Consider the following 13,426-nt stretch of genomic DNA (forward strand, 5'->3'; position numbering starts at 1 on the left):
AATTCTGAGCTTCTACATAGAATAAAGACAATGCTTCAAGTAGACAACCTAAAGCATCTGGTCACAGCAGAAATGTGTGCTAATTCTTTCACAAACATTCTCCCTTACCATGTTTTTTCTGGCCTCCTGACTTTTTTGGTATCATCCTCTCTAACCCTCGCTGCTGAGCGACAGCCTGAACTAATTCCCATGGTTTCTGCTCTCCCACAAGGCTGATGTGTGTAACAGTTCATCCCCCCCTCCCCAAGTCAGCTTCTCTAAAGGGATTTTGCATGCTTTGCATTGATCTCCTTCAGTTTCATGGTGCTGCCAACAGATTGTGGGTGGCTCCCCAGCAGGATTGTAATTCTGTGAGACTACTTTCCACAGCCCTTGCCAAAAGGTCTTTTCTCTTCTCTGAGACCTTCCACCACTTCCAGGCTCTTCTCCTTCCCTCCCTCCACTCTTCTGCTTCCCTTCCCTGCAGTTTTAGCACTTGGGGTTGTCACTGTAAGCTGGTGATGGTCAGGAGTAGAGGCGTCTTACGATGCACACTGTTTAGTGTAACCATTGCATTGTTTCTTTAATGAGGAAAATCTTCTCTCCTGCAACTGAAAAGCACCCACATGACTTTTGCAAATGAGCTCCAAGGGTCCTCCAGTCCCCCTAGTCCTGGGGCCACGAGCAGGTGCCTAGGAGAAGTGAGAGGGGACGCAGGTATGATCCCTCCCTTGGGATACTTGCTCAGCCTTCATCTAGTTTGTGCCAGGCAGATTTTACTGACCTGCTGGGAGATTAACCCAAACTGAGAGTGCAGACTGAGATGTATGATGGAGATGGGTTTACTGTGGCCAGGACTTGGTTCTTCATGCCTCAGGGAGGTGTTTAGTTTCTCCATCCCTCACTAATGCTTGTATCTACCACGATGGTTTAGCTGAGTGATGATCCAGTGCTTGGAAATACTGATAGGCTATGAGTACAAATGTGTCCATGAAAAAATGTTTGTGGCTCTGTGCTGAGAGCTACTGGTGAAGCACACTTGGAGCTTTGGGGTGCAAAGCTCAGGTACATCAGGTGTATCCTCTCCCAGTTACCCTCCTTAATAAAATAAGTAGCAATTACCTGAACTCTACCACTGAACACTGACTGGCAAACCCTTCCTGAATGCTTCCAGTGTTGTGGAAACTGTGCAAGGACTTGCCATGAGATCATACAGTCAATGGCTTTCAACTCTGTGCCCTCTGAGGCTTCTGGCACTCACAAATCCTGGCCCAAAGATGCTCAGATTTATTCCGGCCTGAGCAAAGCCTGCTCTGGATGTGACCTCTCCTGGTATGCATCCCAGGCCAGAGAGCAGGACTTAGGCAGTGCTGCACTGGCAGTTCTGTGGCGATGCAAAATTCCCTTCAGACAAGGTACGTTTCCTGGGTAGCTTTTCCAGGATTTAGGGATCCTTTATCTATTATAGCTGACAAGAACATTGATTTCTCTCTGTCTGCAAAACCTGCACTAGTGCCATGAGCTGACAGGGAGAAAAAAAATTACAGAAGCAGTATTTGAAATCACAATCAACATATTTGCATTTCTTACATCTTTCATGGTGCACCTTGGGACTCTTGGGGTGTGGGAGCTGAAAGGTTTTCTATTGAAAGCACTATTTGAAGGGCTCTTGATTTAATCCCAAGTTCACAGTGAGACAAGCCTGGTTTTGGTTTTCTTCTTCTTTTTTTCTTTTCTTACTTCTAGGCTTTTTCACTGATTTGCTGTGCAGCATTTCAGAATGTAACTCCCTCCTTATTTTACCCAAGTGCAGCTTGAGGTTATTAATAGCTGTGTGGAAGGAAGTTTAAATACCTGGATACCAGAAAAAAGTGCTAACCATTACTAACACAATGGCTGTGTGTGATGACTTGTGCAAAATTGGCTTTGGTGTGTTTCAGCCTTGCTTTCCCTCAGAACTTCTCCCCAGGAGCAGTTTTCCCAGTGCGTTGGGTACTTGCTGATGGGATCCTTTGGGGGGAACGTGGGCTGTGCTGCTACCAGTCTGATGGTAAACTCAGCCACTTAGGGCACTCTGGTGTGTTCTGGCAGGCAGAAATCCATAGTAGCCACTGTGTTATTTCAGGGTTTGGAGTTGGGGTGGTGTTTTTTCTTAAGATATGGAAGAGTGAGAGTCTTTTAACATTCCCCTGTTCCGTAACAACCCAATAATCACCTCCCTTTTCCTTTCTTTGCCTCTTTTGATGTTCCCAGTTTGAGCTGGTGTCCCTCTGGCGTACAGTTCATGTCCATGGGTCCTGACTTTACTTGTAGAAGGTATGGTATACATGAATGTGCAGCAGCAGCAGCAGCCAAGGAGCACTGCAAACACCCTGTTGTCAGCTTCCGTGCGTCGCGTTTTCCGCTGCTGCTCTGGCTGAAGCCTGCACGTGTTCCTTTGCTTCATCTGCTTTATCAGCAGTTAGCCTTGGCAATGGCTCTGCTGAACTGGGCTGCAGGTGAAGGTGCTGGCTGCTTTTCACTGGCTGTGGGCATTGAAGAAGCTGCACTGCTGGTCTGAGCTGCTCTGTTCCACGGTGATTTTACGGTGTGGGGTTTTTGTTCTGCAGCCGTGATCATAAGGATTACTGTGACAGCCAAAGAATCAAATCTTGTGCTCTGGATGGATCTCATCAAGGATTTGAGTTCATACAGAAAATGGAAAGATCTGGGGTGTTTTCCTTCAAAGAGAATAATCATGTAAAACTTGGTGTGCAAAACCAATCTAATAGCCACAGATGAAAATATCCCAGGCATTTAAAGCTTGCATCATCTGTAGACTGTCCCTGGGTTGAGCTTAATGCTTGCAGGTCAGATCTTTAGCTGATACTGCCTGGAAGCCAGTCTCCCACATTCTACAGCTTTATAGCTTTCCTCTGGCAGTTCTTGCTGGTTGTGGGTAGAGCTGTTATAAAATCTTCTTCTGAAGACCAGATATTGATTAAAAAATAATCAAAAAATGCAATTTGTCCTTACTGTTACAGATTTCATTTTGTTTGTTCTCTGTACCCCACACAACAAATTACAGACCAGTATCACCCACTGATAACTCCTCAATGGGCTAATATTTGCAGCTGTAAGCTGTTTGTGTTCACAGCAAACTACTTGATTTTGTTGTCTTTTATTTTGTTCTGTGCCTCGTTGTTCCCACTTTGGAGTGAAAGGGGGGGGAAAAAACCCATCTGTTCTACCCTAAGTAATTGGTAGAAATGAGACTGATTCCTCTCTGCAGGTGTTTTGGAATAAGCTTTATAACACCTTTTATTGATGTACAGTAGAATCACTGCTGAGTCAAAATCTTACTAAAGCAGATTAAATTGTAACTCAGTCTCATTTCTTGTTAATTAACATAAAAAAAAAGTGCTTACAAATTTATTAGATCTGCTTATTCCTGGCTTTTCCTTTGAAGATTCATATTTATCAGTCACTTAATGCTTCTGAGGGAATGCAGAGCCTTAATCATTGCTATGCAAGTCTACCTTGAATTTAAGCTCCTTTTGTTGTTTAAATATACAGTCAGAGAATGTTAGGGCTTGGAAGGGACCTCTGGAGATCATCTCCTTCAACCCCTCTGCCACAGCAGGATCACCTAGGGCAGGTAACATAGGAATACATTCAGAACCTCTCTGGGAGCCTGTTCCAGTGTTCCCTCACACTAAAGAAACATCTCCTCATGTTGAGGTGGAACCTCCTGTGTTCCAGCTTGCACCCACTGTTCCTTGTCCTGTCACTGGCCACCACCACAAGGAGCCTGGCAGCTTCATCCTGACACCCACCCCTCAGATGTTTATAGACATTGATAAGATCCCCTCTCAGCCTTCTCTTCTCAGTCCTGGTCTTCAATGTGTTTTCTGTTTCACTTGTCAATGTCAACTTGTTGGCCACTTAGATGTCGTGATGAGCCTCAAGTTGGGATATATATCCAGGACAGACTTTGCTTCAAACTAGCATCCAGTCAAACCTTAGCCATGGAGTTTTGCTAATGTACCAGGAAATGAAGCAGTAAAACTTGCACATTAACCTCACTGGTTTATAGGTGCTTGGGCATGAGGAGCAGGAGGGTTAGAAGCAGAATACTAGGGCTAAGATAGACCAGATGGAAACAATGCTGTGTGACAGGGAGTGTTCTGTGATGAGATGAGAAGAGAGCATTATTAGTGCCTTTCTGTGGAGGTCACTTGTCTATCAGCAGCTGTCTCTACAGAGGTTGGCCAAACCTTTTATTACTGCCAATTCTGCCAATTGAATTAAAAATCATATTTAAAAAACAGATTAAAAAAGGAAAACAGCTTTGGCAGGAAGAGGACAGTTATCAGTGCCAAAGCTTAGAGCAGTGGCAAGTGCTAAACAGATTGAGAGGATGTGCCTGCAGAGATGAACGTTACAGGCAGCCCAGAGCTGGTTTTGTGTTTCCTGGGAGGGGTGTTGGCCCAGGACAGGCAGCACTGTGCAGTACTGGGTGGTTTAATTTGGGAGACTTTATTCCAAGCCTAATAAAAGACTAGCAAAGAGGATTTATGGAAATATCAGCATCTTGGGAGGGATTTTCCCTGTGTGCCACTCAAGAAGGAGGAGAAAACAACGGTAGGAAACAGAAAACCCTCTGCTGCTAACTGCCCCTGATCACTGAGCAGTGACATGTTGGGGAATGAGCTGCACAGTTCAGCTAGTGACTGCCTTGTCTTTTACACTTGAACATGCCACATGCTGAAAGATACTGGTTAAGAGTTTGTTGGCATCTAACCTCCATGGTTTCTATTCAGTTACAGCCTAGAAGGCCTTGCTGGAGACTCTGGTGAGAACAAGAAGCCCTCTACAAACTTGGAGGCTTCTTCTCTGAGCTCCAAAGATCTCAGACGAAGTCCACTTGCCAGCAATCAGTGTGGATCCCTGGTCTTGCTCACTGAAGAACTTGAGCAAGGAGAAATCAGAGAGTACAACCACCAGGTAAAGCTGTCTACCTATTGTTAGATGTTTGGAAAATGCTGCAGCAATGCCTTGGGAGTCACTTTCCCAAGTGGAAGTCTCACTGTGAAGATTTCCATGCTATACATATAATATTTTTGAAGTCTCCCATCTTTAACATTGAGAATCTTCTACTATGTTAAATTTGCTACTTTGGGGCAGCATGGTTGATGGGCAAAGTCTTAAGGTGAGAATAAGAAATGTCTCAGTTTTCTCCCACTGATAGCATTGAGTAATCATGGAAAAGTGAGTGACTTCTTAGGGTGGGTATAGCTGAACTGTCAGTCACAGGTATAGTGAGACTTACAGATGCATAGAGTGGGTTGGGTTGGAAGGGAACTTGAAGATCACCTAGTTCCAACCCCCAGGCCATTTGCAGGGACACCTTGCACTAGAGCAGATTGCTCAAGGCCTCGTCCAACCTGGCCGTGAGTCCCTCCACAGGGACTACCACCATGAATGTTTGTGCTGCCTTTAGCAGTCCTGAAATACACACAAATACCAAGCAGGGATTTAACTGCTTGTGTGTTCAGGTTTATTTTAGCATCATAGGAGGAAAATACAGACTTTGGCTTTTTCATAGGCATAACCAGAATCCAAAGGCCCATTTTTATGAGCAAGAGTTAAGCAGAATCTTAATTGCATATTAATAAACTCTAGAGCGGTCTGATTGGGCTGGAAGTCTGTGATGGCTGTGAGGGACAGATGGGCCACAACAGTATGAGAGTCTCTGCTTTCTTTTATTAAAGAAGCAATTACAGTTTTAAATACTATAAATAACTCTGGGCTCCTGAGTTAGACACTTCAGTCCCAGTATTTTTGGGGCTTATGCCAGAATCCTTAGCCAACCAGTTTGTTTACCTCATAGAGTCGCTGCTATACATCAAGGCAGTAAAGAGATCTTACAAGATCTGGCCTGCAGAGAGCTCTTACATTGAGACTCTCATGTCTTCTCTTGCTTTGAGGAACAGCATTTGGGGGAAGTGCCCTTCTAAGCATTTTTTTTTCAGTGTGTTTAACCACGTCCTAGCTCCGCTGAGGAGCTGGAGCACTAATTTCAGATGGTTGACAATATCTGTCCTGTTAATACCTTGCAAGAAAATTCAGCATCCAGAGTTTCTCTGCTTGCTGCATAATTACTTGTCCCAGACTGAAAAGACAAAACATTACACTGAAAATCAAGCATCCAGAGTTTGTTTGTTGCATAATTGGTTGTCTTGCACTGAGAAGACAAGCCCCTTGCATTTCACCTCTGAAAGCGCTGATTAAATTAGTCATGGTCCTTGCTTTTCCCACCTATTACCTTATGCTGGGATGGTTTACATCTTTTGCGCTTTGGAAGTGAGAATTTGAGTGAATGGTGAACGCTGGGCTGTCATCTGGAGCTGGGATGGTGCTGTTGTTCCTGACATGTTTACTTAGTGTGGTTGTTTTCCCTTCTGCAGATGCATCAGACCTCGCAGCCGCAAGGATTTAATTTCTGTTCTTCCGCTGTTTCGTCTCCGCTGACCAAATCTATGTCTCTCATGTCAATTAGTAAACCAGTGCTGGACAGTGAGTAATGCACTTTTCCTTGATCCATTTTGTTTCTGTTATTAAGTAAACTTGCTGCCTTCCCTGTGCAGAATTTGCTAGCACCTGCTCCTGCTTTCCCATATTACGTGACATGTATTTCACTGCTGCGCAGAGCTGTGGATGGAAAGGCAGAACTTGTGCTGCTGAGATCCATCTTTTGCTTTTCCCAGCATATCCCTGGTTATTTCCAGTTCTGCTGAGTTTCTTTTGGTTGTTGGTGAGGTGGTTTTTTCCTCTCTCTGGTATGAAAACCATGGTTTACTGAGTTTATTTTAAAACCAGCAAACAAAGAAAAAGAGAGAATTTGGGGTTTGCATCCTTTCAGCATTTCTTCCTTCGCTGTCAGGTAAATTCCACCTGAGATCTCCCTTTCCTACTGCTGGATCTTTTTGAAACTTGACACAGGGAAACTTGAGGATCCATTTCTTGGTCTCCTTGTGGGAGTGTGTTGCTCTTTATTTTGAGTTAAATATTTTGGGGCAGCTGGGTGCAATTTGTTGAATCTCCTTCTTGGAAGAAAATAGGATTGGGATAAATTTTTCAGTTGGGCTTAATTGAAGCGATAACAAGCACTTGATTTTGTGTCTTCACTGAATTGATTCTTTCAGCTGAAGAAGTAACTCAACAGGCTGCAGCTGGATGTGCTTAGGAAGGGCTGATACACATCTTTTCATTTTATTAATTGCCAGCCTGAAACCTTCTTGACATTTTAGCTCATGGCTTGTCAATCAGTGATGGTCTCTGATCGTTTCCTGTTTATTAACATACTTCTTGCTTGCAAAGGTGCTTTCAAGAAGGTGATTTATTCATTTAGGTGGCTTGCTGAAGGAAGCTCACAGAGATTATGCTTTGTGGGAGACCCTTTTAAATTCTTTGCCATCGTTCTTCCGTGATTAATAAGCATGTGGCCCGAGGGATGTGTCCCACAGCAACAGTAACCAAAACACAGGCAGATCTGTCCCACGAAAGGACTGGCTTCTGCTCCGTGCAGTGGCGCACCCTCTTTTCCTCCTTGGGCTGAAGGCTTTCATTATTTTTTTGGTGAAGCAACCAATTTATTGGCATTGCAGCCAGTTGCTAACCAAACACCATAAATAACTCAGCTAGCTCCCAGAACACATGCTGGCGGTGGCTGAGAGAGCCTGGCTGGCTCAGGCTTGTCTCCCTCCCCCTTGAGACTTTCCTGCATGCCTGTTCTGGGGGGAGTCAAGACACTCTTGGAAGTGGGTAACTTGCCATCCTGCCACTCTTCTCTGGTTTATGACCAGCTTTAAAAGTGCCATCAGCACCTGAGCTGGTGGTAGACAGGTTTGATTATGTCATCTTCTTCTAGGGCTGGCCTGGCCAGGGTGGTCTCATTCAGAGAGCAGGAAAAGAAAATCACAGTCACAGAATATTAGGGGTTGAAAGGGACCTCCAGAGATCATCAAGTCCAACCCCCCTGCCAAAGCAGAATCACCCAGGGCAGGCCACATAGGAACACATCCAGGCAGATTTTGAAAGTGTCCAGAGAAGGATACTCTGCAACCTCTCTGGGCAGCCTGGTCCAGTGTTCTGTCAGCCTCACCCTAAAGAAACATCTCCTCATGTTGAGGAGGAGCCTCCTGTGTTCCAGCTTGTACCCCTTGGTCCTTGTCCTGTACTGGGCACCATGAAAAACAGACCCTGGCACCTTGACCCCCACCCCTCAGACATTTAGAAGATGAGGTAAGCTTTCCAGAGGGGCTGCTGGAGCAATAGCAGAGTTTCTCTTCTGCCTGGAGGCAGACGTCCGTGAGTTTTAAGCACTGAAGTTAAAAACTGCTAACTCTTTGTGAGCTCTCAGCAGCTAATTTGTGACACCTCAGAAGGGACTCAGTTTTATAGGAAGGTGGTTTCTGAAAATTGATGCATTTGAGGTGGTTGATGTGAGCATCCAAAAGGATTACTCACCTTGAACATTTAGGTCACAGATCCTCTTCCCAACTCTGACACTTTCCTGACTTTGGAAACGTCAGTAAATCACTTCATTCTTCCTCAGTGGCTCTGGAAGAGGAATTGTGTTACTTGAATTATGACCCTAAGGACACGTGAAGCAGCTTAATGCCTTTTATGAGAAGGTCTGGGTATAGGAACTCCCTTGTACCACCAAGGTTTGACATTCATCTTATTGCAGCAGAATGCTTCAGAGCTATGCCAGAATAAATCTTTGATGTCATGGAGGTGAATTCTAGGAAATCTTCAGTAGTTCATTCCTCTTGCATAATTTCCTGGTAGGTGTTTAAAAGAATTCAAGCTCCCTTCAAATGTCCCTGGATGGGAAGAGAAAGCAGCATGTTCTGCCCTAAAGCTTCAAAACCTAAACCCAAATGAATGAACATATAGAATTGTTTTGGTTGGAAAAGGCCTCCAAGATCATCCAGTCCAACCATCAACCTAACACCCCTGTGGCCATTAAACCACATCCCCAAGTGCCATGGCCACATGTTTCTGGAACACCTCCAGGGCTGGGGACTCCACTACCTCCCTGGGCAGCCTGTGCCAATCCCTGAGCACTCTTGCAGCAAAGACATTGTTCATAATCTCCAACCTAAACCTCCCCCTGGTACAATTTCAGGACATTTCCTCTCCTATCACCTGATAGTAGGGAGAAGAGACCAGCCCCCACCTGACTGCAGCCTCCTTTGAGGGAGCTGTAGAGGGCAATGAGGTCTCCCCTCAGCCTTCTCTTCTTCAAACTAAGCCATCCCAGTTCCCTCAGCTGCTCCTCACCAGCCCTGTTCTCTAGAGCCTTTGTTGCTCTTCTCTGGATGTGCTCCAGCAACTCAATGTCTTTCTTGTAGTGAGGACTTTCTCTTGCTTTGCCTGTTTATTGTCACATGCACTGAGGCAGCAGCAATTTCAAGACTGAGTTTCTAGCCTGCACTCTAGCCTGATGTCTCAGATGTTCCAAGAGCTGCTGTGGCCATTCACAACTGTTAATCCTTCAGCATTTTATAGAGGGAGGTCACAAGAGCTGTTGGCTGGCGCGCTCAGAAGACTGCTTTAGGCTTTGGGATAGCAAATTTCCAGTTTGGAGCATTGTTATAAAGCCAGGAACTGCTATAAATAAAAAGCACTGAAATGGAAGCTGAATGGAAGCTGTGCTGGAGAAGCTGGTTCTATTTACAGTGAAGTATTATTGTTCATCTTGACTTTTAGTCTAAATAGGCAGCAGACTACAGAAGGCGGCAAGCAGTGTTGCCCAGTCGTGTTCTTCGGGTCTGGGATATTGGAGCAACTCCTTTGAAAGGCAGTCTAAACAAAATTATTGCATGGATCTTGCTAAGAATGCTTCAGTTTAAATGCCTTCCATTGGGTCCCTCTTAGGGTCGTGCTGCTTACACTGGAAAAGTGTGCAGACAGTTTTAGTCAAACCACCTCTAGGCAATTGGCATTTGTGACTGAGAGCTGAAGGAAATTTCTGGGGAGTTTCCTTTGCATTGCTTACATTGCACTGGCTATTCCTCAGCGAGTATTCTTAGATTCTGAACTCAGTTTGGGTAGAATCATGGAATGGCTCAGGTTGGGAGGGACCTCAGAGGTCTTCTGCTCCAACCTTCCCACCATGGGCAAGGACATCTCTTAATTAGACTCAGCTGCTCAAGGCCTCATCCAGCCTGGCCTTGAACACCCCCAGGGAGGAGGCAGCCACAGCTTCCCTGGGCAGCCTGTTCCAGCGTCTCAACAGCTTCATACTGAAGAACTTCTTCCTAAGATCCAGTCTAACTTTTTTCTCCCTCAGCTTCAAACCATTCCTCCCTGTCCTGTCTCTAGACACCCTCATGAAAAGTCCCTCTGGAGCCTTCCTGTAGGATCTCTTCAGATATTGGAAGGCAGCTCTAAGGTCCCTCCTGGAGTCCTCTCTTCTCCAGGCTGAACACCCCCAGCTCCCTCAGCCTATCCTCATAGCAGAGGTGCTTCAGCCCTTGGATCATCTTTGTGGCCCTCCTCTGGACTTTCTTCAACAGCTCTTTGTCCATCCTATGATGGGGACACCAGAACTGGAGACAATACAAAAAACCCTGTTTGTGTGTGGCTGAAAGGATGTGTTTTACTCTAAAAGAATAAGAATTGCTACTCCTTTCTCTTGGAAGTTTAATACTGATAAAGTCTTTAGCCTCTTTTCCCTCTTGTGCAAGTGAATTGATTTATCTATGCCACAGAATGACTTAAAAATGCCTGAATATATGCCCTGAAGATGTTTAACAGATGCTTAATGTAGGACCCATAGGTCCTACAGAGTTTCCTCAGCCCTCTCCCAGTTATCTGGGCCAGGACACACTGATGTACTGTGACAGCAAGGAGTATTTAGCAGCCTTACATTGGGCAGGTAACAGCTCAGCGATTTCCACCTGTGGCTGTATGATGAGAAGGTTTGGGAAATCCTTCCCCTGGGCATCTCCATGAGAGGCAGTGTGGCAGTTTCAGCTTAGAGTGGCTAGCTGGCTCCTACAGCTCCTAGAGAAAATGGTACTTGTGAAGAATCATTGCAAAGCTGCTGCTATGCAAGACTATGCTCTTAAAAATCAATTATGGGACATGTCACAGATTGCTGAATTTGGCAGTGTGGCAGGCATCTTCAGCCATGGACAGAAGAGGGCACAGAGGCTCTTTTCTCATGTTTAGGCAGCTTCTTTAAAACAAGAACTGTGAGTTTGGGGAGAAGGCAGGAGAAGAGAGGCTTGGATTCTTTCCTGTTTCATTATGGAGTAAATGAAAGGAAATTTAGGTGTCTCCTTTTTAGTCATGAAAACTTTGAAGGGCATAACATGACCAAAATGTTTGGGTCTTTTCAGACATAGAAGTGGCAAGAACCTCCCCAGGTAGACAAAAGACTTCTGCAAAGTCAACACTTCAGATGAAGTATCTCTGGTACTACCTCTCAGCTTCGCTGCATAAAGCAGCATTAGACAAATACCTTCAGTTCTAGTTTGATTCCCTGGCAGTTTTTCCAGTGAAGCAGATGCCCTTTGTCTAGAGATCTGCAGTATGTTGTTGGTGTTCCCTGGGGAAAAGAGCAGTTCACATGTAATCTTCATTAAGGGGCCCCATACAAAGCTGCCAGCAAAGCCAAGGAAAGCCTTGGAGCTGGAGTTGTGCATGCTGTGGGGCTTGCCTCCTCTGGAACCTGCATCCTCTACAATGTGCACATGCTCAGTTCTTTGTTTCTCATGCCTTTTTTGAAGCCAGCTGCTTTGCAGACATCTCCTTTGCTTTGGTTTGTTTGCTTTGGCTGCTTTCCTCTCCTTTTTATTGTTAAATGCATTTTCAAGCATGCTCTAATGTCTGCTGTTAACCCACTTCTCAGCCCAGGGCCGGACTCGACCATCGAGACGAATCTCCTTCTCCTTCAGCATCTCTCCACTCATTCCTAAGTCTAAAACTCTCTTTTCTATTGGCTCTTCTTCCAGTGATGAGGAGGAGGAGTTGGATAGTAAGTAATTGTTTTCTGTGCATTGCAGCCATTATGGGTGGACACAGAGGGAAAGCTGGTTTTCTGCTTTAGCTCTTCAAGATCCACCTTGCAAACACTGAACTAACTTTTCCCACTGCATTCTGTCTAACAGCATTATCTTAGTCCTGTATCTGAATGCTAACTAGTGGCAGAATGAAAGGGATACAATCCAAAGTCTTCTGCATCAGCACCATCATGTCTTACCTGGTTAGTTTTGGTCTGTATCCATGTGGCACATATCATCATCTGCCACTCTGACCAGCCATACAGTCATTAGCTTTTGATTAAAACCACAATACTTGTCTTGAGATGGGTGCAGTAGAAGAGGCAGGTGGGAGTGAGTGCATTGCTTGCTGGAACCAGGAGGAAGGAAACCCTGATGCTGAATTTTGAAAATCTTGGTTGTAACTTCAGTTCCCCTGCTGAGCAAAAAGCTTCTATTGCAGCCAGGCACCTTAAATCATTACAGTGTTCAAATCAAGGTCCTCATATTAGAGTCAGAATAGTTCTGTTGGGAAACAGATGAGTGTTTAATGGTAGCTGTTTTTTCCTCCTCTGAACTCTGTTGCTAAAAGGAACCCAACAAAGGCAGAAGATTGAATTAAAGTCATTTAGACTCTTCTTGGTTTTTTCATTAAATGGTCTTATCAAAACCAGTTGAAAATGTTTCCTCTTTCCTAAGCATGTTTTATTAGACTGTTGAAAGAGACCAGAGCAGATGATTCTCTAAAAGAAAATTCAGAGCAGCTGCATGAGTTGGTTCAAATCAAAGGTTTGCAAGGAAGCTGACCCACATCCCTTGTGTCCCTGCTGGGATGAGGAGATTTGCTTTCCAATCCTACTGATTTTGCTTGCTTCCTGAATTAAAAAGTCTCACTCTCTGTGTTCTAGATACTTAAATTCTCCTCCTTTCCATTCCCAGTCTTCTTTGTCCCTTCCTGTAAGATAGTCCTGTGCTCTTCCCAGATGTAATACCTACCCACTTCCATAGTACAGCTCCTTTCTCCTTCCCCTTTGCTCTCTCCTCTTCTCCCTTTAGTAAAACTCACAATTCAGCCTTCCTGTAGGATCCCTTCAGGTATTGGAAGGCTGCTCTGAGGTCCCCCTAGAGTCTACTCTAGACTGAACAGCCCCAGCTGCTTCAGCCTGTCCTCATAGCAGAGGTGCTCCAGCCCTTGGATCATCTTTGTGGACAGAGGATCATCTTTGCCTCTGATATCAAGTGTGGGTCTGCTGCATTTACCTTCAGCTTTAATATGTTAATGGAATTTGAAAGCCAAGCGTTGGTTTTCTTACAGTGTGTGTGCAGAAGCTGATTCTTGACCTGCAGCTAGGACTGCAACCAGTGCGTGTACAGAGGGGGTTTTGGAGTCCTGGCAAAGTCCTGGCAGA

General features: G+C 45.0%; 1 protein-coding gene across 10 annotated transcripts in view; it reads left to right on the forward strand.

Annotated features, from left to right (window-relative positions):
• AKAP13 (A-kinase anchoring protein 13) overlaps positions 1-13,426 on the forward strand; it is a 176,368-nt gene that overhangs the window by 127,456 nt on the left and 35,486 nt on the right. For 6 of the 10 annotated variants that reach the window (XM_054169118.1, XM_054169120.1, XM_054169121.1 and 3 more), the window contains 4 exons: positions 2,233-2,295; positions 4,782-4,965; positions 6,429-6,537; positions 11,888-12,013. In XM_054169118.1, the coding sequence (XP_054025093.1) occupies positions 2,233-2,295; positions 4,782-4,965; positions 6,429-6,537; positions 11,888-12,013 (482 nt within the window). The remainder of the gene's footprint in view (positions 1-2,232; positions 2,296-4,781; positions 4,966-6,428; positions 6,538-11,887; positions 12,014-13,426) is intronic. The other 4 variants (XM_054169123.1, XM_054169124.1, XM_054169122.1 and 1 more) reach the window with 2 other exon arrangements.

The sequence above is a fragment of the Dryobates pubescens genome, chromosome 17 (assembly GCF_014839835.1).
Source record: "Dryobates pubescens isolate bDryPub1 chromosome 17, bDryPub1.pri, whole genome shotgun sequence".
In the NCBI taxonomy this organism is placed as follows: Eukaryota; Metazoa; Chordata; class Aves; order Piciformes; family Picidae; genus Dryobates; species Dryobates pubescens.